The 24,721-nt window shown below is 42.1% G+C and overlaps 1 protein-coding gene across 1 annotated transcript; it reads right to left on the reverse strand.

Moving 5' to 3' along the window:
• Nucleotides 1-18,299: 18,299 nt before the first annotated feature.
• LOC101605398 (small nuclear ribonucleoprotein E-like) lies at nucleotides 18,300-18,578 on the reverse strand. The gene has a single exon (XM_045135418.1). It carries the CDS (start codon nucleotides 18,576-18,578, stop codon nucleotides 18,300-18,302), a length of 279 nt encoding a protein of 92 aa, XP_044991353.1.
• Nucleotides 18,579-24,721: the final 6,143 nt, after the last annotated feature.

Below are 24,721 nucleotides of genomic sequence, written 5' to 3' on the forward strand. Positions count from 1 at the left end.
TGATGGGGAAAAAGGACTTCAAAATAGGAGACAGAGTGGCCGAGGAAATGGCTTGGTGGTTAAGGCCCTTGCCTGCGAAGCCTAACCACTGTGGTTCAATTCCACAGTACCCACATAGAGCCAGATGCACAAAGTGGTGCATACCTCTTGAGTTTATTTGATGGGGTTAGACACTCTGGTGCACCCATTCTCTCTTTCTCTTTCTCTAACTTGCAAATACATAAATAAATAAATAATTTTTTATGTTTATTATTATTAATAACATATTTTGTATGCTTATATCATGTGTTGGTACCCTCTTTTCCCTTATCACCTGGCCCCATTCCATTGGAGACACTGCTCAATGTGGTTGCAGTTATTAAATATTTATGAGAGAGAGAGAGAGAGAGAGAGGGAGAATGGGTGTGCGAGGGCCTACTATCACTGCAAACAAACTCCAGACACATGTGCCACCTTGTGCACCTGGCTTATGTGGGTACTGGGGAATCAAACCTGGATCCTTAGGCTTCACAGGCAAGTGCCTTAACCACTAGGCCATCTCTCAAGTACTATTGATTGGACAGCTGCTGTGGGTGATGTTTTCGTTCTTGTTTGGATACTGAGGCTCTTTGAAAAGATCTGCCAGGCATGTCTCAGCAAGGACAGTGACCCTTCCGATGGTGGGCAGCTTTTCCAACCACATGGCGAGGCAAGGATGGACCACGTGTGGGGCTGGCAAACAGATGTGGTCCTGGATTCTGCATGCAGCAGCTCCTTGTTGAACCCCAAGACTGCCTCCCCTCAGCGATCTGCTCTCTGGAGACAGTAAACACGGTTGAAGAATTCAACCGGTTCTCATTGAGTTAGCATTCTCCCCACGAATGCTTGAATGCTCTTAGCATAGCCCTGAAACTTCCAAAGGCCGTAAAGGTTTGGACCCAGAAAGACAGCAAGGAGCAAGAAGTCACACACACACACACACACACACACACACACACACACACACACACACACACTCCAAACCAGTGCATCTCCCACATGCCTGCACAGATCTCTATAATTCTACCCTTGGACATATTTTCTTTTCGCCTTGAAAATGTAAATGCCGGGAGGGTTATCACCCACGAAGGACAAAGAGGAATGCCTTTATGGATGGAGTTGATGCAAACTAAACCTGTTAAACTCCAGCTCTGGATTGATCTGGGATGATGAGGATCAGTGCCTATTCATTACAGCCTGCAGGGAGGGGAATCTGGATTAACATGTTTGCAAGAGGATGACCAACCCTCTCCTTCATTATCTGCAGAATTAACGATTTGTATAAAGGGAAACTGTAATTCCTACCAGCTGTGACATTCTGTCAAGTCAAAACCCACGTGGACAATGTGTTAAGGTGCCCCATTTGTTCCTGTGGAAATAGAATGGATGGACAATAGTTACCTGGCCACTAAGTCAAATATCAAGGTTGAACGACCTCATCAAATGCTACATTCATGAGTCAACCTTCTCATGCACCTCCAAAGCAGAACTTAATTTTTTTTATTCATTCTGAAAATTTTGTTTAATCAGAAAAGAAGCTTCTCTCACACCGAAGGCCAGCCTTTTTAGTTTCAGAAAGGGTAGGGATAGACTGGAAATGTAATGTATAAAAGAAAATGCTAATATGATTTGTTGTTTTGGCTGCTGCTAGCATAAATTTCTCTACTATTTAGTTTCCTTTAATTTTAGACAGCATCTGGAAACTAGAATTTTTACAAGCTGCCTTGCAAACTCACTTAAACATAGCAACAAGCTCTTCCCAACTGAACTTCAAGAATCATTTCCATCTACCATGGCGACAATCTCTGTCATCTGCAACAACCCTGCTCTTAAAGATAAGTACAGGGCAGCATGAGAGGCGGAAGTGCTGAGCGGGAGGAATTTATCTCTAGCTCATATCTCCACCTCTGCTGTGGACACGTGGCCCAGGATGGCATCGTGTGACACCAGTTGTGGTGGTTTGAAACAGATGTCCCCCATCAACTCACGTGTCCTGAATGCTTGGGTCCTGCTGGTGGCAATTTGAACCTTGCTGGAAGTGGTGTGTTTCTTGGAGAGGGCTTAGAGGTTTACGGTGAGCTCCCCCGTGCCAGAGCTTAGCTCACTCTTGTTGCATTTTACTATTGCTATTATTTCTGGCTTATTATTCATGGCTCTAGCCTGTGCTCATGCCATGCTTTGAAATAAATATCAAATTTTTAAATTTTAGTTTGTTTATTTGAGAGAGAGAGAGGAAATAGAGAATGAAAGAGAGAGAATGGGCACACTGTTCAGCTGTGCAAACGAACTCCAGACTCATGCACCACCTTGTACATCTGGCTTACACAGGTCTGGGGAATCTAACCCGGGTCCTTGGGCTTTGCAGGCAAGTGCCTTAGCTGCTAATCCATCTTTTCAGCCCTAAATAACACAGTTAAAAATCAAGTGCCATGCATCTGGAGTTCGTTTACAGTGACTGGAGGCCATGGAGTGCCCATTTTCTCTCTCTCTCTCTCTCTGTCTCTCTCTCTCTCTCTGTGTGTGTGTGTGTCTGTCACTCTCAAATAAACAAATAAAAATTAAAAAAGACAAAAGCAAATCAAGTGCCAGAGATGGCAGAGCATTCACAGTAAATGCAGGAAATGTACTCGATATTCACAGTAGGTCAAGGAAATGTATATGATGCCCAAAAGGATTTGCATGTCAATGAAAATATAAAGATTTTTAATTTTTAAAAGTGGATTTTTTTAAAAAGTTTTTTTAAAATTTATTTATTTATTTATTTGAGAGTGACAGACACAGAGAGAAAGACAGATAGAGGGAGAGAGAGAGAATGGGCGCGCCAGGCCTTCTAGCCTCTGCAAACGAACTCCAGATGCCTGCGCCCTCTTGTGCATCTGGCTAACGTGGGACCTGGGGAACCGAGCCTAGAACCGGGGTCCTTAGGCTTCACAGGCAAGTGATTAACCACTAAGCCATCTCTCCAGCCCTAAAAGTGGATTTTTAATAGACACAGACACATGTCATTGAAAAGCAAATAAAATCCAAGTGTTAATGAACACACAAAGGTACTTAAGGTCTGGAAAGATGGCTCAACAGTTAAAAACGCTTGCTTGCAAAGCATGTCTGCCGTGGTTCAAGTCCACATAAAGTACCCACAAAAAGCCAGGTGATCAAAGAGGTGCGTGTATCTGGAGTTGGTTTATAGTGGCAGGGGCTTTGATGCCCCTGTACTCTGTCTTCTCTCCCTCTTTATTTCTTTTCTTTTTCTCAAGTAAATAAAAAATATATTTTTTTTCTTTTTTTGAGGTAGGGTCTCTAGCTCAGGCTGACCTGGAATTCAGTATGTCATCTCAGTGTGACCTCGAACTCACAGTGATCCCCTACCTCTGCACTGGGATTAAAGACATGCATCACCACGCTTGGCCTAATATTTTTTTTTAAAGATAAAGTATTTAACTTATAACCAGTCAAAGAAATTAAGTTAAAACAAGGATTGTATTCTTTGTCATTTTGTCTAATGTTAGACAAATTGCGATTTGGAGAATTTGCCTTTTTCATAGAGAAGTGAACATTGTTTTTTTTTTCCTTTCCTGTGAAGGAAGCGCAGATGGCCTGACATTTCCGCCTCTCTTCACTCTTCCTGATATACCCTAGGAAGATTGCCTAGTTGGGCAGAACTTGATCGTTTTGGGGCTAAGTGACTCAGTATCATATTGTGAAAGCTTTTGTGTGCTAAAAAACCATGCAGAATCCATTATGTGCATACATACTTAATTCATGTCCATTCTATAAAGTTATGAATACTATTGTGTTTTTACTAATGTGTTAGTTTTATCATATGTAACAATTTGATTGGGGCTGGAGAGATGGCTCAGCAGTTAAGGCACTTGCCCTCAAAGCCTAACAACCCAAGTTCAACTCTCCAGAACCCATGTAAAGCCAGATGCACAAAGTGTCCCATGAATTTGGAGTCTGCAGTTGCTGGAGGCCCTGGTGCACCATTCTCTCTCTCTCCCTCTTCCAGGCATGGTGGTGCGTGCATTTAATCCCAACACTCAATTGGCTAAGGAAGAGGATCACTGTAAGATAGAGGCCAACCTGAGACTACAGAGTGAATTCTAGGTCAGCCTGAACTGGAGTGAGACTCTACCTTGAACCCACCTCCCCCCTCAAAAAAATTAGTTGTGTAGTAACAGAAACAATGAAACTCATCATTCAGCTCAGGGAACATTGGTTGGATATTTAGGTGGAAAAATGGACTGAAATCCCTACCTCAGACCAGATGCCAGGAAGGATTCCAAGATGGTATCAGGCATACCACCGAAGGGGAAGAGACTGATGGATGTCAAACTGGGGAAGCTGCCGAGCCGTATCTTCCCGTGGGATTTTGTCCCCCAAGGCAGTCCCCGGAGTGTTGCAGAGAGGTTTATTGGTGTTACAAGTACATCAGTGCCAAGAAAGGGAGCGTTGCTGGGGTCAATGTGGCGTGCTCCCCAGCAAGTACCACTGACGAGGGGTCGTTGTAAGTGTGACTGGACCCTGAAGATGACCGCTTGATGAACTCCTGTCTGTGAGTCAGAATCCTTTCATATCCTGAGTCCTAATATCCAGTAAAAGTTGACTGGTGAGCCACGGTCCACCACCCCCACTGGGACTATCTGCGGCCTTCTTGACCCCACAGTGCACACCATCCCCCCACTGAGGGGGGCCCTCAGGCTCACAGGAGCTGGGGTGAGTGGATAAAAGGGTATAATCTGTTACAATATGCATAGTAATAATAATTAAAAAAGAGTGACTGGTAGATTAAAAAATATCCCTACCTCATATCATAGACCAAAAAGTTATATATATATTTTATGCATTTACATATTTATTCGAGACAGGGCTTCACTTTGTACTGTAGGCTGGCCTTGAATTCAGTATATAGCCCAAGCTTGGCCCCAAAGTCATGATCCCCCTGCCTTTTACGTGCTGGAATTATAGGTGTGTTCTAAAATACAGTCTTGGTAGACTGAAAGCACAAAGCTAAAATAAAGCTAAGCAGATGTTACTGATGCACAATTATTCTTTTTTTTCCAAGAGGGGGAAAGTTTAATCAGTAGAAAGTAATGAAAGAAATGATTAGGGAAAAGATTAAATTTGCCACATACATGTTGCATACATGCCTATCAAAGTCAATGAGCACATATATAAGTCACAGACTCGTTGCCAACTATGCTGAGCTCAGGTCAGCCGGGATGGTGTTGGAGATCTGCGGTGCAGACAGACATCTGCCAACTCCCTACCCACGTCCTCGGTCACTCTCCGCTGGGCTACACGCTCCTCCGGGAAGGACTGCTCTCGGCTCAGCCGTTTCCTGGTGTCTTGTACCTAGTGACACCGTGCATTCTGTTTTCTGTTTTTTTATTGATTGAGTAACTGAAAGAGGAGTATTCAGGTGTGACCTGAGGAGAATATTAGAAGCCACAACAGGCTTGTGCTTGGTCTGATGACATGATGTGGATAATGACAGAGCCGTAACGTTCAGTGCTTGAAAGATAATTCGATTGACTGACGCCCACACCCGGTGTTCTCAATTCACCCGGGATGAGGGTGAATTAATTGTATGAATGTGCCAAGAAATCCTTACTGGGTGCTCGGGAGGCTGAGCTGAACCAGTGGACAGTGATCTTCTGAGATGTCAGCTACACATGGTCAAGTTCTAACGTTATTTAAAGTAAATGCTACATGGACAGTTTCTTGTATATAGTTAAAAAAAAAAACTCATGGAGACAAGTCACTGTTAATTAGTTTATCTGTAGTGATTAGTATTTAGAAATATTCAATTTCTATTTAAAAATGGATGCGTTTTCTGGTGCTTTGAGATGTTTAGACTCAGTCAGACACACTGGCTGAGCGGACAGGGAATGGGGACCGTACGCTGAGCGGGGAAACTGCGCGCTGCTGTATCACATCACGGACACTCCGGCCACGCTGGCTTCGGGCCTGTCTTCTTAATTTCGAGAACATCTGCTTCAGTGTACAAGAGATCCTTACTTATTATTTGTTGAATTGTAATTGACAATAAAGGTAACATGGAGGGTGTATGCCAATAATGCCGACGCTAGAGAGGCCGAGGCTAGAGGGTGTGAACTGGAGGCCAGCCCACGCTCCACGCCGGAGCGCTGCCTCAAAAGGAAGCCGTGACGTGAAAGGAGGACGCAGCAGTGTGGGCAGACTACGTATCTGACCTTTTCTAGAAGGTTTGATCTGCCGTAAGCCGAGGTGTCTAAAACCTTTTGAAGAAAACTGATTTATTTGAATGTAATTGTCATGCAATAGACTTTATCCTTTTACAGTGTGTTAAGCATAGATTTTACTACAATTACAGAGTTGTAAAAACACAACAGAATCCATCTTAGACCATTTTTTTTTTTTTTATCACCCGCAAAAGAAGCTCAGTCTGCATTAGCAACCTTCCTTCCTCTCCCTTAAACTGGGCAACCAGTCAGCTTTTTTTCTACTTTTATGTTTTCTTCTATTTTGGGCATGAGTGTCAATAGAAGACTAAAATATATGGCCTTTTGTGACTACTACTTTCTCCTCCTCCTCCTTCTTCTTCGAGTTGCTGCACAGGACTTTTATTTCATTTGGTCCAAGGCTTGGGAGGGGGTCTGGGCGGTACAAAGCTGCCTAGTGGCTGGAGAGGCAGGGGCGGAGGAGGACCTGAGGGTGGTTAAGGCAGAGCAGGAGCCCCTGGAAGGCAGAGCAGGATCTAATCATGCTTCGGGGTAAGCGGCTTGAAGAGACAGTCACCCAGGTTTGGTCAAGGGCTCCCTGGTCTGTGCAGACTGGTCAGGTGGTCGCCCATCTTCCTGATGAGCTTCACCTCCTCATCCAAGAAGTGGTTCTCCAGGAAGTCACAATAATGCGGGTCTGTGCAGGTAGAACCCAGAACATGAAGATCCAAAAGAGCCTGGTTCAGGTTCTCCTCCAGGGCCAAGGTGGCTTGCATGGCCTCCTGGGCTTTCCCTCAGTCATCCGGGGAAGACGTCAGCACATCCTGGCAGTGGCCCCGCAGGTCTTTGAGCTTTGCATGTTGAGTAGACGCTGCGCGCCCTCGTGCGTCTCCTCGGCCAACTCAAGTGGCCACGAGGGGCAGAGCCACGTCGCCGCGGTCACAATAGCAGCCCAGAGAGTGGGAGGTGTACGAGGCCGCGGGTGCACGTCGACCAGGTGGTTGATTGCATGACAGCCTCCCCCTCAGTGGAGTATTTTTGACAAATCTGGGAGGTCATGGCTGGTCTGGCAATAAGGAGTTAGAAGGTTCCGGATGGTCCTGGAAGGCCCAGACAGCAAGGAGATGGTCCCCGAGGTGGTGACTGGAGAGACTGGAAGGCAGTTGGAAATTCTGGAAGAAAAAAAAGGAGCAAGTCCCCAGGTCTGTTCTGTCCAAACACTGTTGAAGCAAGACACAGACATGCGGGTCCTCCGGCGTGCCCTTGGGGACTTCCTTCTTTTATGCGGCATAGTGCTTTCTTAGTTCATTCATGCCATGTTACATGTGGATGCTTCCTGTTTTAAGGCTGAGTTATATTCCATTGAAGGAATATATCCCATTTTGTTTACCCATCAATCAGCTGATGGAGATTTGAGCTATTTTCATGTTTTAGCTATGTTGAATAATACTACTATGAGCATTCATGAATGAGTGTTTTCCTAGTAGATGTTTCATTTCCCTTTGGCATGTGCCTAGGAGTAAAACTGTTGGGTTATATAGTAACTGTATGTTTAGCATTTTCGTGTGTGTGTGTGTGTGTGTGTGTGTGTGTGTGTGTGTGAGAGAGAGAGAGAGAGAGAGAGAGAGAGAGAGAGAGGAGGCAGAATTGGCATGCCAGGGCCTTAGTCACTGCAAACACTCCAGGTCTGTGCTCCACCTTGTGCGCACGCATCACCATGTGCATCTGGCTTACGTGGTTTCTGGGGAGGCGAACCTGGGTCCTCAGGCTCTGCAGGCAAGCAAGTGCCTTCACTGCTACGTCATCTCTCCAGCTCTATGTTTAGCATTTTAAGAAGCTGCAAGACTATTTTCCAAAGTGGCTACTCCATGTTACATTTTCAATAGCTAAGTATAAGCGAATAAATATTACCATATCTCTGCCAACCCTTGTTTTTGTTTTTTGATTCTAACCGTGTCAGTGGGTAAGGCAGCGTATCACTGTGGTTTCAGTTTGCCTTTCCCTAATGACGATTGATGGATGATGTTGGCACTTTTAAAATGTAGCCACTAGTCATTTTCATGTCTCCTGCTGAAAAAATTTTATTGAAATTATTTGGCCATGTTCTAATTGGGTAGTTTTTCTTGTTCTTTGTCATTGTGTCTATTCGTATAACCTGAATGCAAGTCTAGTATTAAAGGGAGGAAGTGCAAGCATCTTCACCCTTGATGGGCTTCCAATTTCTTGATGACATCTTTTACAGAACGAAATGTTTAAGTTTTCATGAATTCCTTTTTGTGGCCCACTTTTGGTATGATATTTATAAATTATTGTCCTACCAAGAGTTATAATGATCTACTTCTGTATTTTCTTCAAAGAATTTCTAACCTTCAGTTCCTACAATTAGGTCATTGATCGGTATTGAGTTAATTTCAATGCGTGGAGCCGGGAATGGTCTATTCTTCTTTTCTATGTGAAATCAAGAGACCAGGGTGCGGAGGTAGACTGAACATGGAGCTCAGTGGACTAGAATTAGGAATCCAGAAATAAATTCTTGCATTTATGGTCAACTGATTCTTTGTAAGGGTGTCAGGGCAATCTATGGGAGAAAAGAGCTTTTCAATAAAAGGCTCTGGGACAATGGGTACATTTCATCAACATAAAGAATAAATTAATCCCTTAGTAGTTTCAACTCCTTAAAGGATAAATCATAAGTAGTCATTGCTGGGGCATGGCAGTAATACAATCATGATGACATAATGGACCCATGAGTAAAGGAAGGAGCCTTTCATACTCTGGCTTTAATTTTGGCTAACAAAAAAGTTTTGATTGGCATAAAGGAAGCCCTAGCAATGTAAAGACAAAGTCTTGAGACCAAATAAGCCACAGAAGGACTGTTGCAGTATGTACAACACACCTTCCAAAGTACTTTTAAAAAAATTATTATTATTTTTTTCTAAAAAGGTTGCACTCATAGACCTCTTCTCTGCACCTCAGTTCTGCTGACAGTCTTCAGTGAGGTTGTTGATACTCATCGTGGGGACCAAGAGGCCTCAGTCAGTCTCTGCAGGGACTTGGGGAAACACGGTGTCTCAGGCTGATTGTACCCACCCCGAGGCTCTTCCAATCTGTCCACCCCTCTTCCATGATGCGCCCTGAGCCTTGGTGGGCAAGATGGAGATCTGATTTAGTGCTGTTTTCTCTGTAGATTCTGTAGCTCTCTGTTTATATTTGAGTGACCACAGTGTTTGTTGCCAATACACATCAATGTATTTTTCTAATGGCTAAGCTTATCCCTTTTATCAAACTGTTCTAACATTTAAAAAAATATTTTATTTATTTGAGAGAGAGAGAGAGAGAGAGAGAGAGAGAGAGAGAGAGAGAGAAAGAGAAAGAGAGAAAATGGGCATGCAAATAAACTCCAGATACATGTGTCACTTTGTGCATCTGGCTTTAGGTAGGGGAATCAAGCCCTGGTCCTTAGGCTTAACAGGGAAGCACCCTAACCACTGGGAATTCTGTCCAGTCCCCCAAGGTACAATTTTAAGAGGTAAAATATGTTTATTCTTTACTTAGAGTCATTAAAGTGATCTCTGATTAAAGAGGACAAAAATTAAAACTTGAATAATAACCCGGAAATCTGATGACAACAAAACAAGCTCAATGTTTACAAAACAGGTATACTACAGAAAACTTTGCTTATCCCCTCTGATTTTAAAGCATTGTGTACAACAGAGAAGAATCATTTCTATAAGCCAAAGTGAATGACACACAAGCCAATGAGAAAAAGTCTAGGATCAGTATGCTTTAAATCAGAGTGAGTCTTGACTATTGACCAGAGCGAGGCTATGCACACCACTCAGTATGGGCAGAAAGACTATAAGGTCACCATTTGCCTTTAGCAAAGCAAGCCATACATCATCAACTCAGTGAGAGTTCTTAAATGAGCCAGGCCGAATGAATCTGAATTCCTTGTGTGAGCAAATCCATTGAATTTTTGAGCACAGTGAAAAATACATCTGGACTCTGGCAAGGCAACTGGCTGTGAATTTTGTCATATCCTGAGGGATAAAACAGAAGGACATGGGTCTTCCTGACTCCTTTCCTACCAATATTATTTGAGGCTGCCTTTTTATAAACCTCAAATTCTGCTGGTAGGTCCTTTTTTTTTTTTTTGAAGTAGGGTCTCACTCTAGCCCAGACTGACCTGAAATTCACTATGTAGTCTCAGGGTGGCCTTGAACTCATAGTGATTCTCATACCTCTGCCTCCCGAGTCCTGGGACTAAAGGCATGCACCACCATGCCCAGCTTGGTAGTTCCTTTTTATTGATGCCACCAATTTTGGTGATAACAGGCTTTGAGTGGTACTTTGTATATTTCCTTCATCCTCTGATCTGAAAAAGCCAGAAGGGCTCAAATGTTTTGAAAAAGTGCAATCATATAACATATAAATATAAAAACAACAGTGTAAAAACTACAGCTAAGAAATATATAGTTTTATAGAAAAACAAAATAAAAGTTCAATGACTAGGTCAATGTCTACAATTTATCTATTTATTTAAGATAGAGATGGAAAGGAGAAGGCAGGAGAGAAAGAGAAACACACACACACACACACACACACACACACACACAGAGAGAGAGAGAGAGAGAGAGAGAGAGAGAGAGAGAGAGAGGGAGAATGAGTATACCAGTTCTCCCGGCACTACAAACAAATTCCATATTTTTTGTATGCACTACTTGGTGCATCTGGCTTCATGTGGGTACTAGGAAATTGAATGTGGAACCATGAGGTTTATAAGCAAGTATCTTTAACCACCAGGCTATCTGTCCAGCTCCATGCCATACCATTTTAATAACGTCAGAAGTTTTCTTCTAAATTTTCTTTCTGTTATCTCCCTTATGTTTGAGGATCATATGTGTTCACCCTTTTTACTCTTGGAGTTTTATGCATAATTCTAGGGCCTTGGATATACTGATTTTTTTTTTTTTTGTGAGACTTTGCAGTATGAAGTGAGGATGTTCTTTTTTTTTTGGTTTTTCAAAGTAGGGTCTCAGTCTGGTCCAGGCTGACCTGGAATTAACTCTGTTATCTCAGGGTGGCCTTGAACTCATGGCAATCCTCCTACCTCTGCCTCCCGAGTGCTGGGATTAAAGGCGTGCGTCACCACGCCCGGCTGAGGATGTTCTTTTGAGAGAAATAAAATGAGGCATGCAGTTTAATCTTTTTTTTTTTTCAAAAGCTACTGGAATAAATTTCATAGGAATGAATTCTCATTGAAGTTTCCCCCTTGGTTTCTGGCCAATATTTAGACATGGTCATCCAGCTTGGCTGTCTCTATAAGCCATTAAGTTCCTGACTCGCCAGGATCAGCTATCGCCTTGCGGCATTTCTTTTTCTTTTAAATTTATTTAATTTTTTTTTCTGATTTGTTTTTATTTATTTACTTATTAGAGACAGAGAAAGGGATGCAGAGAGACTGAGAATGGGCATACTAGGGCCTGTAGCCACTGCAAATGAGCTCCAGTTGCATGTGCCACCATGTGCATCTGGCTTATGTGGGACCTAGATAATTGAACCTGGGTCCTTAGGCTTTGCAGGCAAGTGTCTTAATCACTAAGCCATCTCTGCAGCCTTCTTTGCAGCATTTCTGCTTTGTGGCCATGATACTTGTCAAGGGCTCTGGTCATCTCCATCAGCAGCCATGGCCAATGTCCTTCTAAAGGCTCAGCCAGAACTGATGAAGTATGAGCAAAGTAAAAGTGTGTTCTCCATATTTCTTTTTCAAAAATTAATTCTTTTATTAATGATGAACTTTATTATTGAACATATTGCATGTTGCTCATATTCCCATCGGGCTATCCTCTTATATTGCCCTCCCTCCCCCATTCCATTGATGGCGCTTTTCAGTGGGGTTACTGGTGTTCACTGTGGGGTCATGCATGCACCAGTCTCTGTGTGAGAGGGAGAGTGGGTGGAGGTGGGACACAGCTCCTCAGGATAGGCTTTCTTACCCTGCAACTCTTACTATCTTTCCATCTCCTCTTTCTCAATGTTCCCTGAGCCTTGGTGGGTATGTTATCAATCTATTTTAGTGTGAAGCTCTCTGAAATCTCTGAACTCCCATTTGGTTTGAGTCCTCAGTGTCTTTCCCAATCTCCCTGGAGCTGGTTGTCAGGCTAGCAGTGAGAGCAGCACTCATGTTTAAATTGCCACGTCCTCTGTAATGTCTCCCGGGCCCTGGAAGATGTGATAGAGGTGGCTCATCTTGTGATAGGTAGTCGGCTATCCTTGTCTTACTGATGGATCTTGGCTCTTCCTTGCTTTTTGCTGCCATCTGTAAAAACATAGCTGATTATCCAACCAAGAGTAGCTCTTTGTATTTTCTGTGCATTTTGGCAAATGTGACGATGTTTAAAAAAAATATGAAGCCTATTGAAAATAAATAGAACAAAGTAAAGATGATTCACAAATTTTTCACACTTCTTTAACAAATCTGAGTAAGTTCTGGGAGAATGTGCCACATCCCAAGGGTTTTGCCACCAGTACTCCAGAAGTGAGAAGCAGAGGGCTCTCTGAGGAGGGAGAGCAGAGGACCACAGGAGAGGATCTGCAAAAATCTCTCCTCCAGCACTTCCCCTTCCGTGGTACCTCTGCTTTCCATTTCAAATCTAAGGCCAGGAAGATCTAGTTATCATATTTGGGACTTCACACTGACATGTGGTGTAGGGCTTTTCTAAGACGAGTTACAATCCCCTCTTTGCAGACAGGTGTTATGTTCCAGAAGCCCTCTTGGTGGAGGGGAAGACCATGAGCTTGAGGCAAGTTACCACACTGATAACTTCCATGCACTCTGGTTCGGTTTAGCTTTCATTTGGATAGTGCTATAATCATATGGATTGCCTGTTTTGAGGAGCAACCTCCTTCCCAAGTATTGGAAGTGCAGATCTTCTAGACGTCAAGGCTGTTGCCCCTGGTGATGCTCAGTACATGAACACGGGGAATTGCAACTGATGAAAGAGTCACGGGGAGGCTCCAGCTTCTCTTTGTTTCCTGAGAATACGCAGAACATTAGCTGGTTACGCCCTGTCCCTACCCCATTGTGACAGATTAGTCTAAAGGATTTACAAAACCTGACTTGAAAGAATTGTAGAATATCTAAGTAATTCCTTTTCCATTTGTGCAGAGTGACAATTTATGTTCAAGGAACCATAAAGACTGTTTTTCCTTCCTCTTGTATGAGAGAGGTTTGTTCCAAGGTTTGGGGAAAGTTGGTAAAAAAATAACATCAGTGGAAAGGCACCTTTTCCCATACACTACTGGTGGGATTTCTCAGGAAGAGAGTCAAATCTGGTGGATCCTAGTTGAAAAACGTTAATGCAAGGTTATTCACTAATTCAACACCTGCATGTTTATGCTGAGGAGAGCCTCTGCATTTTAGACCAAAAGGTTAAAAACAATGCTCTTAAATAACACTACTTATGTAAATTTGGAAACTACCTAAATGATTAATAAAGGATAGAATGAGTAATTGAAAAATGATTCTTCTCATATGAAAGCCTACACTTTTGGATAACAACATATCCAGATGCCATAGACTGCTACTAGAAAATTTTCCGTTCCAGGGATGGGATACCTTCCAGTAAGTTGTTGTTGGCCAGAGAGGTCCCCATTGCCTCCAAAACATTACAGGATTTTGCCAAGGCCCTTGGTTTCCCATGAGTACCCTATGAGAGACGGAAGTCATTAGCTGTGAAAATAGTGGATACTAGAAGTCTCAAATTTGGCCAGACAGGCCAAATGATGAACAGGTGCAATAGTGGCATGTCTGTTCTGGGGGAAGCCAACTGCTCTCTAATTGGACTGGAGGCTTGCTGTATGGGAGGAAATACATGCCTGGTACTAAAAACCTAATCAAAAGCTCATGGCAGGGGAGGTCATGAGACTTAGGGGTATAAAGCCTGCTGTTGTCTGGCTAAATGCATATATTATTCTCACCAAAATGCCCTGAAAGCACTACACTTAATGTTCATAGCCATATATTAATGCTACTCTGACTTTTGGTTAAAGAAGCTTCTCTTCTCAGATGGTGGTGACCAATGGGATGATTCAAAAGGCCATACAGTGCTGAGAAGAAGGGACACAGGAGTGTCCAGCACTGAAACATCTCTATCACATCCTCCAAGGCTTAGGATCCATTGCAGAAGAGGTAGCAAAAAGAATGTAAGAGTCAAAGGAAGGGTAGGACTCCTTACAATGCAACTGTCCAGACAGAAATTGGCCTCAATATCCATGACTTCACAGTGCCTAACAATGCCTTCACAAGATCCTCATAACAGGTGAGAAAGATGATGACATCAAAATGAAAGAGACATTAATGGAGAGAGGGAGGGGATATGATGGTGAGTGAAGTTTTGAAGGGGAAATTGGGGAAGGGGAGGGAGATATCATGGTTTGCTGTCTAAACATTGAAGTTGTTAATAAAAAAATTTTAAAAAGTGAGTCTTCTAACCAGAATTTTAAAATATTTAACTGAGGTATTAAGTAAAAAGAGCATAAAATTAAACATACAGTATGTAAAAAGAACACATAAAAGAAAAGGAAATTATGAATTAAAAATATACGTTGTTTGGTTTTTCAAAGTAGGGTTTCACTCTAGCTCAGGCTGAGCTGGAATTCACTATATAGTCTCAGGGTGGCCTTGAACTCATGACAATCCTCCTATCTCAGCCTCCCAAGTGCTGGGATTAAAGGCATGTGCCACCACACCCAGATATAGATTTTAAAATATTTTTATTTATTTGCAATCAGAGAGAGATGGAGGGATAGAGAATGAGAATGAGCATGCCAGGACCTCTAGACACTGCAAATAAACTCCAGATGCATGTGCCACTTTGAGCATATGGCTTTATGGGGGTACTGGGGATTCAATCCTGGGTCATTAGGCTTTGCAGGTAAGTGCCTTAACTGCTGAGCCATCTCTACAGCCCTTAAATTAGGGGTTGCTTTTAAATATTTCATTTATTTCTAAACTTTGTTATTGTCAGCTTCCATAATTATAGAAAATAAGCTATGACAGTTCCCTCCCCTCCCCCACTTTCCCTTTCACAAGTCCACTGTCCATCATATCCCTTCCCTCTCTCAATTAGTCTCTCTTTTATTTTGATGTCATCATCTTCTCCTATTATGAGGGTCTTATGACGGTAGTGCCAGGCACTGAGAGGTCATGGATACTGAGGCCATTTTGTGTCTCAATGATGGCATTGTAAGCAGTCTTACCCTTCCTTTCACTCTTAAATTCTTTCCGCCACCTCTTCCGCAATGGACCCTGAGCCTTGGAGGTTGTGATAGAGATGTTTCAGTGCTGAATACTCCTCTGTCACTTCTTCTCAGCACTATGGTGTCTTTGGGCATTGCTGTCTGAAAAGAGAAGTTTCTTCAACCAAAAGTGAAAGTAGCATTAATATATGGGTTTTATTTGTTTATTTGAGAGAGAGAGACAGAGAGAGAAAGAGAGAGATACAAAGAAAAGGCATGCCAGGGGCTCTAGCCACTGCCGCTAACCACTGCAAAGGAATTCCAGATGCTACCTTCCCTGGGTACTGGAGCATTGAACCTGGGTCCTTAGGCTTGCAGACAAACACCTTAAGTGCTAAGTCAATCTCTGAAGTTCTGAAATCACACATTTTGATGAGGTTATAAATTATCTTTTACTTTCTCAGGTGACATGCATCCTTAACATTTTATTTATATCCATGGTCATACCGCCCTGAACATGCCTGTGAAATTCATGTGATATTCCTTTACATTGTACTATTCCCAATTTTTACTGTGTCCCTCATTCAAAATTTTTTTTTACTGCATTTATAGGTATATATTTCAATTATCACTCTGTAGGTTAAATCTGGCTCATGCGAGTTCAATTCTTTGCAAGGTATATGTTACCATTAAGTACTTTCAGAGTCTCTTGCTATCTGATTATGAGTTAAGCATGCAAAACTTAGATCATCTCGAGCTCTGGCTTTTTCTCATGTTGTAGGGGTGTGCTCTGCGTGTTTGATGTAATTCCAGCCAGTGGGCTCCCCCTTCCCGCTTGAAGATCACCACTCGGGAATAGCCTGTGGCAGGTTTTGATAGAACTGGAGTGTGGTGTCCTCAAGTTGGGTAAACAGCAAAAGCCTCTCTGCGGCAATCCAATAGCATCACTTTCTTTCAACAACACAAATTAGGCTAAATTACCTCAAATATATTGATGACTCTCTAAGGATGTGTTATTAAGTCTCCTGAACAAAATATGAATGAATGGTGTTTGTAAAAGAGCTTCGGAGACTGGGGAGCTGACGTCTGCTGAGTTCTGCGGGTGGACTTACTGAGAAGCAGCGTTACTAAGAGAATCGGAGGGAGGAAGCGGGTAGGTTGGGAGACGGGTGGAGGGTGCAGGAGATGAGGGAGAGAGACGACGACGAGAAGGAGTTAGGAGTGGAATGGGAGAAGAGATAGGCGCTTGATTATCCACTAGATTCTGCGCTGCCATCAGGTACGAGCTGATGAGGGCGATCCGGGGAAGCCCTGGACAACTCCGGAGCTGCAGACGTGACTACAGCGGTCACAGAAACGCGGAGGGCACACGCACATGAGACTCGAATTGTACGATTTTGCACTCAGCTCCGAACCACGCCATCTACCCCTGCCCACTTCACTCATTTATGGTGCACTGGCACAGGCCAGGCCAAGCCTTCCTCATGGATTTTGTGACCTCTATTTGCCGATTATGAACTCATGGTAAAGCTCAGGGCTTGAAGTTGCTTAGGGAGAATAGGGATAGAGATAAGAAGCCCCGGGCTTTTCAGCAGCCTGATTATAGAAGGCTCTAGCCCCTGACCTGTGGCTTCCTGCAAATAAACAGGCACGGTGCCAGGGTGAAGAGAATCTGATTCATGGTCGTTATTTCAAAGACACAGACCTGCTTGCTCAGCATCTCTCCGTACCAGTTTCTGCAGGCTGTGGGATGGGGCTGCTCCTTCTGTGTGATACTGAATTCTCTCCACCCGAACTCAGACCCCAGTTAGGGACCATCCTTACCGGCCAGCAGGTATGTGCTGAGAGCTATCTCTCTTGTTTGTAGTGGTGTCTCTTGGAGGTGGCTCTCCTGGTGTTGAAGCTGTATGCCCTGTAAGTTTTTATTTTTTTTAACTGGAAATCAGGGAAATAAGCAAGTGCTCAATTATCCATCATTCTGCTCCTTTTCAACATAACTTCACTGAGTGTTTCATAAGTCATATTGGCATAGTGATGCCTCACTTGCCAACTTGTTGAAAGGATGAAGCAATGGATGTGGAAGGACCTGCTAGATATAAGGTCCTCAGTAAATGTTTACTTAGATACAGGTGATAGAGTTTGGATGTCATGAACGCAGGGCCAGTGACCCTAGTTCATCTGTTCCCAGTGTCAGATACACAGCTAGCACCTGAATAGTTATCCAAGCTAAATACTAAAAGGCGTAGAGGTTTGTGTGGGTTTCAGATCCAATCCAAACACTTTTAATTGAAGAAATGCGTTTATGGGGGCTGGGGAAATGGCTTATCAGTTAAGCACTTGCCTGTGAAGCCTAAGGACCCTGGTTTGAGGCTCGATTCCCCAGGACCCATGTTAGCCAGATGCACAAGGGGGCGCACGCGTCTGGAGTTCGTTTGCAGTGGCTGGAAGCCCTGGAGCACCCATTCTCCCTCTCTGTCTCTCTATCTGCCTCTTTTTCTCCCTGTCTGCAGCTTTCAAATAAATAAATAAAATAAAGAAAAAAATTTATTTAAGAAAAAGAAATGCGTTTATAAGTGTGTCATACCTTTGTTCTACACAAGGAAGAGTTACATATTTAAGGGTACAAATGCTTCATAGGCTTAAAAATTTTAAAGGCTCATTCTTTTTTTTTTTAACAAAAGAGGTTAAATTTTTAATAAAACAACCTCACATTTATTGTCACGCAGTAATAACATAAAGGCCATCAAAACATTATGAATAAATGTTTCAGAATTATACTACCAACAGAAGACACCCCCCAAAATATCTTGTGTTCTCATCTTCTCACTTCCTTGATCATTTCTAGTTGGAAACACTTTGTAGCAGGGTGTTATTATCTCCTTTCAACATGATCCGACCCAGTCCTTTTCTTGACTTTGTTTTAGAATGAATTTCTTCTGTATCATCTAACATGAGGTTCATGTACTCATGAAAACCAATAATACAGCCCTCTATCCGCATATTCACTTGCTCATAGAGCCACACCTGAATCCGAGATCTATTTTGCAAGTATCTGAAGATCAAGTTGGTGGGCTGCAGCGTTACCTTCTGCACCTTCTGGCCCTGGCCGCGGTGCGCCATGGCGGAACCTGTCACAAAGACCACATGTCTAAAGGCTCACTCTTTAAAACACGGACCAAATGATTTTCAGGAAAGGGCCGAGTAGCAAATCTCTGCTTTGCAGGCCGTAGGATTTCCTCACAGTTACCCAGCTGCGTCGTTGCAGAGTTAAGAACAGCCATAAACATGACTACAAAAATGGCCACGTTGCTTTCTCATAACACTTAATTTGAAAACCAAAAGCAGGCAATGAGGTGAGCTTGGCCCGAGGGCTATCGTTTGTCAATCTTGACTGAAGGATGAAGACCCAGATTTGCAACTGGGAAAGGAAATGAATATATGTCCTAAAGATTTGTCTGGGAAATAAGGGGTTTATAGAGTAGTAATTCTATGTAATTATATGAATAACACGAGAAGCTATATCATATGAAACATGGAAAGCTATCTTGTTATTTCTGTTTTTTTTTAGTAGGTGGGAAGATGGAAGCTCACAAGGATTGGGAAAGTCAGCGACCACAGGCGCGTCAGGGGTCTCACACCTCGTCCTTCGTCTCTGACATCGTGTTGCTTTCGTTGTCTCTCGTCTCCATGTCTCTCTCAAACGAGGGAAGGCAGCTGAAATTATTTCCAATTTAAGAAGCTTCACTTTCGGACCCGACAGAACAAAGGAAGGTCTTGTGTGAGAATGGGAATTCATTTTTATTTTTTATTTTTTGGTTTTTCAAGTTAGGGTCTCACTCTATCCCAGGCTGACTTGGAGTTAGCTATGTAATCTCAGGCTGGCCTCGAACTCGTAGCCATCCTCCTGCCTCTGCCCCCCAAGTGCTGGGATTAAAGGAGTGTGCCACCACGCATGGCTGGATTTGATATTTTTACGGTTAACAATAAGCTTTAAAATGAATTAATTGTGTTTCACTCTCTCTTAGTGCTGTTGTTTTTGAATGGATTTAAAAACTTTTTAAAGTTTTTTATGTTATCGGGATTTTAAGACTGGAGAATAAAATGCAGGATGACAGGCAAACTGTCTATTTCAGTAAAAGCTGCCATTTTCATTAATTAGAAAGTGACAGTACTAATAATTTTCTTATAAACCTACTTGATTTCCTTGGATTGGGATATAAAATTAGATGCCAACCTTTTTAATAATAATATCTAAAATACGCTGCCTCCAACAGTAGGAGACTGAATGGGACCATGTTGTGTTTGAAGCTGTTGGAGGCTTTCATTACTGAATCTTTCTATCCTTGAATTTTCCACCCCAGGCAGAAAAGGTTAGTTATTTAAAGGCTAACTGGTTGGCTTATAGTTTCTGTTGAGCAGTGTCATACGTGGGAGGAACCTTCTAGGCTTGATAAGCTAGGCCGTATGTTTCTGGTTTGGTGACACAGGAAGAGGTTTTTTTTTTGCCTTACTTATATTTATATCACACTGTCAGGTTATTTGACCACTCAGATCTTTTAGAATACCACAATCACTTGACAGGGCTCAGGCAGTTCTTTCCCTTCTAGATGCTTCTGCAGAATTCTCAAAGTAAATCTAGTTATTGATCATGATTTGCAAGAGCTCAGAAAATGTAACATAAACATTCATTCTTGGGTGCTTTATGTCACCGGCATGAGAGATAGACTTTCTTCAGTTGCTTGAATGAGACCAGTTGTGCAAAGTCCTGAAAGGCTCTTGGCATCTGGTGAGAGCTCATTATTTCTCATTCCCTCTTTGGTAGTGTTGTGGGCAGTGAAGTGACTACTGCATGGCCACGTTTGGTGGAGGATTTCACAATTATTCTTTGATCACACCACCCAAAGCTTTTAGGCTTGCACACAGTCCTCTGTAGTTGGTGGATTATTTGAGAGGATAAACAGATGCAATCGTAGATTCAAGATAATCAAATAAGCCTAGAATCTGCTGAGGTGTCTGAAAGCTCAGTGCGGCATCAAAAGCTAAGCATAAGAAAAGCAATGATCACAAACCCAGGGGACAAGGAAGACACTATCCCTTCCTAATGGCAAATAGTGCCCCTTCCACAAGGCTGCAGTGGGCAGCAACTATGCCAAGGGGCCAGCTACCAATGAGCATGAAGTAGTTATCGATTCACATGTTAAATTTCCAAAGGCTTGCAAACAATTACCAATGGCTTAGGAAGCTCTGAGAATTTTGTGGGAAGAACACAGGGACATTTTAAAGTGATCATAGAGGGAAAACAATAAATTTCTATTGTTCTTACTTTTGAGATATAAGAAAACCTCACTATTTAGTCACTAGTTCCCATTGGCCGATAGTGTATCATGGAAAAGGGGATTTTACTTGTTTTAGCTATTCATTTTTAAAGAAACTTTTTACTGACAGCATCGGTACATGTATACAATATTCCATGGTCATAGTTACTTTCCACCGCCCTCCCTTTCTCTCCTACGTCCCCTCCACTGGGTCCCGTCCTTCCAGCTCTTTTTTACTGACATTTTTAATGTATGTACAACATGTATTTTAATCGTAGTCACCTCACCACCCTTTGCCTTTTCCCCACCCCTGCACTCTTTCCTGTGCCCCCTTCCTCCCTCCAACTGGTCCCTCTACCTTTTTTTTTCTTTTTAAGTTTAATTTAATTTAATTTTTCTTTTTTTTTCTGTTTAAATTTATTATGAATTTTTTTGCATGACCCCATCAGCAAATTGCATAATTGTTCATGTTCTCTGCAAAAGCAATATTCCTATGAAGGAGTTCTTATGCATTTCCATCCACTATGCTGGCCGGATTTGTGGTGCCACAGTTCAGACGACATACAGTATAGCTGTGTAACAAGACGTTAGAAGAGGAAGAGGTGATGGAGGTCCCCAAAAGAGAACTAAGCCCCAGAGAACCCCTGTTACCCCAGAATGACACTAGCAACTCCCTCCTCGTTGTTTCAGCCTTTTGTAGCTGACCCTAAATTCACAGTCACGGACCTTTTACAGATATCAGGAACATTTTATTTGGGCCCAATTTTAAAACTCTTCCCCCCACCCCCAGTTGTGAAATACGTTTTTCCCACAAAATCTTTTATCCAGAAGCTTTATAAGAAAAAAAAGAAAGGAGAGTATCTAGGTTCCAAAACCTTGAGTTGTGAGTTATGAATTGGGAGAGCAGCCGTCAGTCATGGGGTGGCGAGGACTATGTCTCTGGTATCCCCTCCTACCCTGTGGCTCTTGTAGTCTTGTAGCCCCCCTCTTCCACAAAGCCCCTGAGCCATGGTGGGTGGGTTTTAGCGTTGAGCTATCAGAAAGTTCTGCATTTCTGCTGTGGTGCATTTTGAGTCTCCTTAGTGTTTGTCTCATTTAAACTCAAACAAGGAATCACCCAAGAAAGTGAGTGTATGAAGTCAACTAGATCTCTGCTTTTCTTCTGAGGCAGAATTTGGGGTGAAAACACTGCAGGTCAAACATTACTTCTCAGGGTTCTATGGAAAGACCCCATTTGGACATAGCACAGAAAATACGAGCATTAGCATGTTGCATATTTAACTTAGTCGAAGCATAAAACGTGGGGGTTTGCTTTTGAAAGTATATGCCACAATGCTCACCTTAACCAATCAGTGACAGTTTTACCCTCGATTCCAAAATGGGACTTGGACAAGTGCCACCGTGGGAGGGGCCAAGCTGATATATTCCCATTCCTGACAGGGCGTGTGCTGAAACTTACCCGGCCAGTTGTGGGCAGCAGGTCTGCAGGAAAGAAGGTAAATATTCGCGTTGCCTAATAATTTAACAATGAACAGTGCATTGGAAGATGATGCTATGTGATAGAAACCTAAAGGAGGTGTCGTTAAAATCGGACGTTATGCTGCATTTCATTAAGAGAATTCTGTCTTATGATGGTTTGGCTGAAAATGTGGGGAGACTCACTAAAAGGGAGAAGCCATTTCTGCCACTCCCTTCAGCCCAGGCTACCCAATCGGATGTCCGATGTCATCTCGTATGGCCGGGGGTGTCTCCTTAGCAAAGCAGTTATCATGTCAGTTTCATAAAAGATATGGTCTGCTTGTTTTTCAAGACTTTACATTATGTTTCATCTCTGACTGCATTATTTCCTACAACTGGCAAGAATTTAGAGTGTATATTTTTAGCCATATGAGTATATAATCTTTTTGCATCTCAGATTTGAAAACACTTTTGCTTGTATTTTTGACAAATATTTCCTCATTTTCTGATATGATTTACTATGTATATGTAGTCGTTAGAACCAGGTTTGAACATTGGTTCCAGCAGAACATCATTTGCCTCTGTTAAATTGGCATTTCATGTTTGGATTAGTAGTAGATTTGTGGACATAGGAATTCTAGACATTATAAAACCTGAAATAGTTTTGAAGTATAAAGTTTATTTTTCTTGCAACTGAGTACAGAAAAGAATAATTTCACTCAAAATATTTTGTATTGTTACAAGATCGACTTAGTCTAATGTTTTGCATTTTCATCCTAACAGAACCATATTTTAACACATGAACTATACCTAACAACATAGAAAATTAACTAAGAGCTGACCCTAGTCTACAAAGTCCCACTGATTACAGCTGCTGGTGGAATATATGTCTCAATAATACCATAGAATATTTCAGACGCTAGAATCACTTACAATGCAAAAGAGGAAATGACAGCAAAAAACCCCTTGAATCCTGTTAGATGCTCTCAAGGGCTACCATTGTGTTCTCCACCAACGTGACTGGCATGACTGAAAATACTGAGAATTACATCTAGAAAACAGTGACATATGTAAGAGCCAAGGTCCGTCCAGTGTGTGGGGAAAATAAGAGTGACGCAGAGGAAGTGTGGCTGCTGTGTACAGTGGTGACTACCTCCTTAGGAGTAGAAGGTGAAGTCAGGTCTACGACTTCACTTGAGTATTAATACCAGGAAACGAGCACATAACAGAATAGTGCATGCATCCATACCTCAGAAACCGTAAAAACGATGGGGGTTGGGGGAATGTGGCTCAATGGTAAAGTACATGGTTAGCCTATAGTCTCATTCCAATCACTACAAAAAACATCCAAAAACAAGGAAAACCACAATAACAACAACAACAAAAATAGTAACCCCTCCACCAAACCAAAAAATGAGGCCAAAAAGAAATAAAGACCTTTTTGATATAAAATGTTAAGAACTTAAGATACTTATTTTTTAAGCCAATGACATATGCTAAAATTTCACAAGAAAAATTTTCTGTAAAAATTATAAAATTAACAAAATTGGCACCGGGTGTGGTGGTGCACGCCTTTAATCCCAGCACTTGGGAGGCAGAGGTAGGAGGATTGCCGTGAGTTCAAGGCCACCCTGAGCATACAGAATGAATTCCAGGTCAGCTTGGGCTAGAGTGAGACCCTACCCTGAACTCCCTCCCTAAGCAAAAAAATTGGAAATAAATAGAATTTTAAAATTCATTCAAGAGATGATCATTGCAAAGTTTGTGGGGTCATAAAATAGCAGTAAAAAGTTATAATTTTATGTAAATAAGAGTAAAAATAATTGGACAACAATAACAGAAAGTAAAATAAAGGAATCTGCTTCACCCAGGGAAATATTTTTAAACAATTTTGAGGAACATATGATGTGTATTTGACAGGAAGCAATCATAATAAATCAATTAACAAATTATCACAACTATAATGAACAAATGCATATGAAGAGACAACTAGTAAAGGGGATTTATCAATAGATACAGCTCATGGTCAAGTGTTCAGACATTAGTAAATACCACCAAAATTTCAGGTAAAATAATGAAGCTTTGTATTTTAAATATATTTTTAAATTTATTTGTTTGAGAGAAAGAGAGAGAGAGAGAATGAGTGCATCAGGGCCTCCATCCACTGCAAGCAAACTCCAGATGCGTGTGCCACCTTGTACATCTGTGCATCTGGCTTACATGGGTCCTGGGGAATGAAACCTGGGTCCTTTGGCTTTGCAGGCAAGTATCTTAACCACTAAGCCATCTCTCCAGCCCTCTTTTTGTATTTTAAGTAATTAAGAATGACAAACAATTATGTTACCTAAAGAAAGATTATAATGTATTTCTTTCATCTGAAATCTTGGGCTGGTAGCAGGGACAATAAAAACTTTTATACTATTTGACCTAGAAATCTCATGTTAAAATAAAGAACCCTAAGGAAATAATATGAAATAGGCTACAATCAAT

The sequence above is a fragment of the Jaculus jaculus genome, chromosome 15 (assembly GCF_020740685.1).
Source record: "Jaculus jaculus isolate mJacJac1 chromosome 15, mJacJac1.mat.Y.cur, whole genome shotgun sequence".
In the NCBI taxonomy this organism is placed as follows: Eukaryota; Metazoa; Chordata; class Mammalia; order Rodentia; family Dipodidae; genus Jaculus; species Jaculus jaculus.

Coding starts and splice junctions, on each gene's coding strand:
- LOC101605398 (XM_045135418.1), bottom strand. CDS start 18,578: ATGGCGCACCGCGGCCAGGGCCAGAAGGTGCAGAAGGTAACGCTGCAG.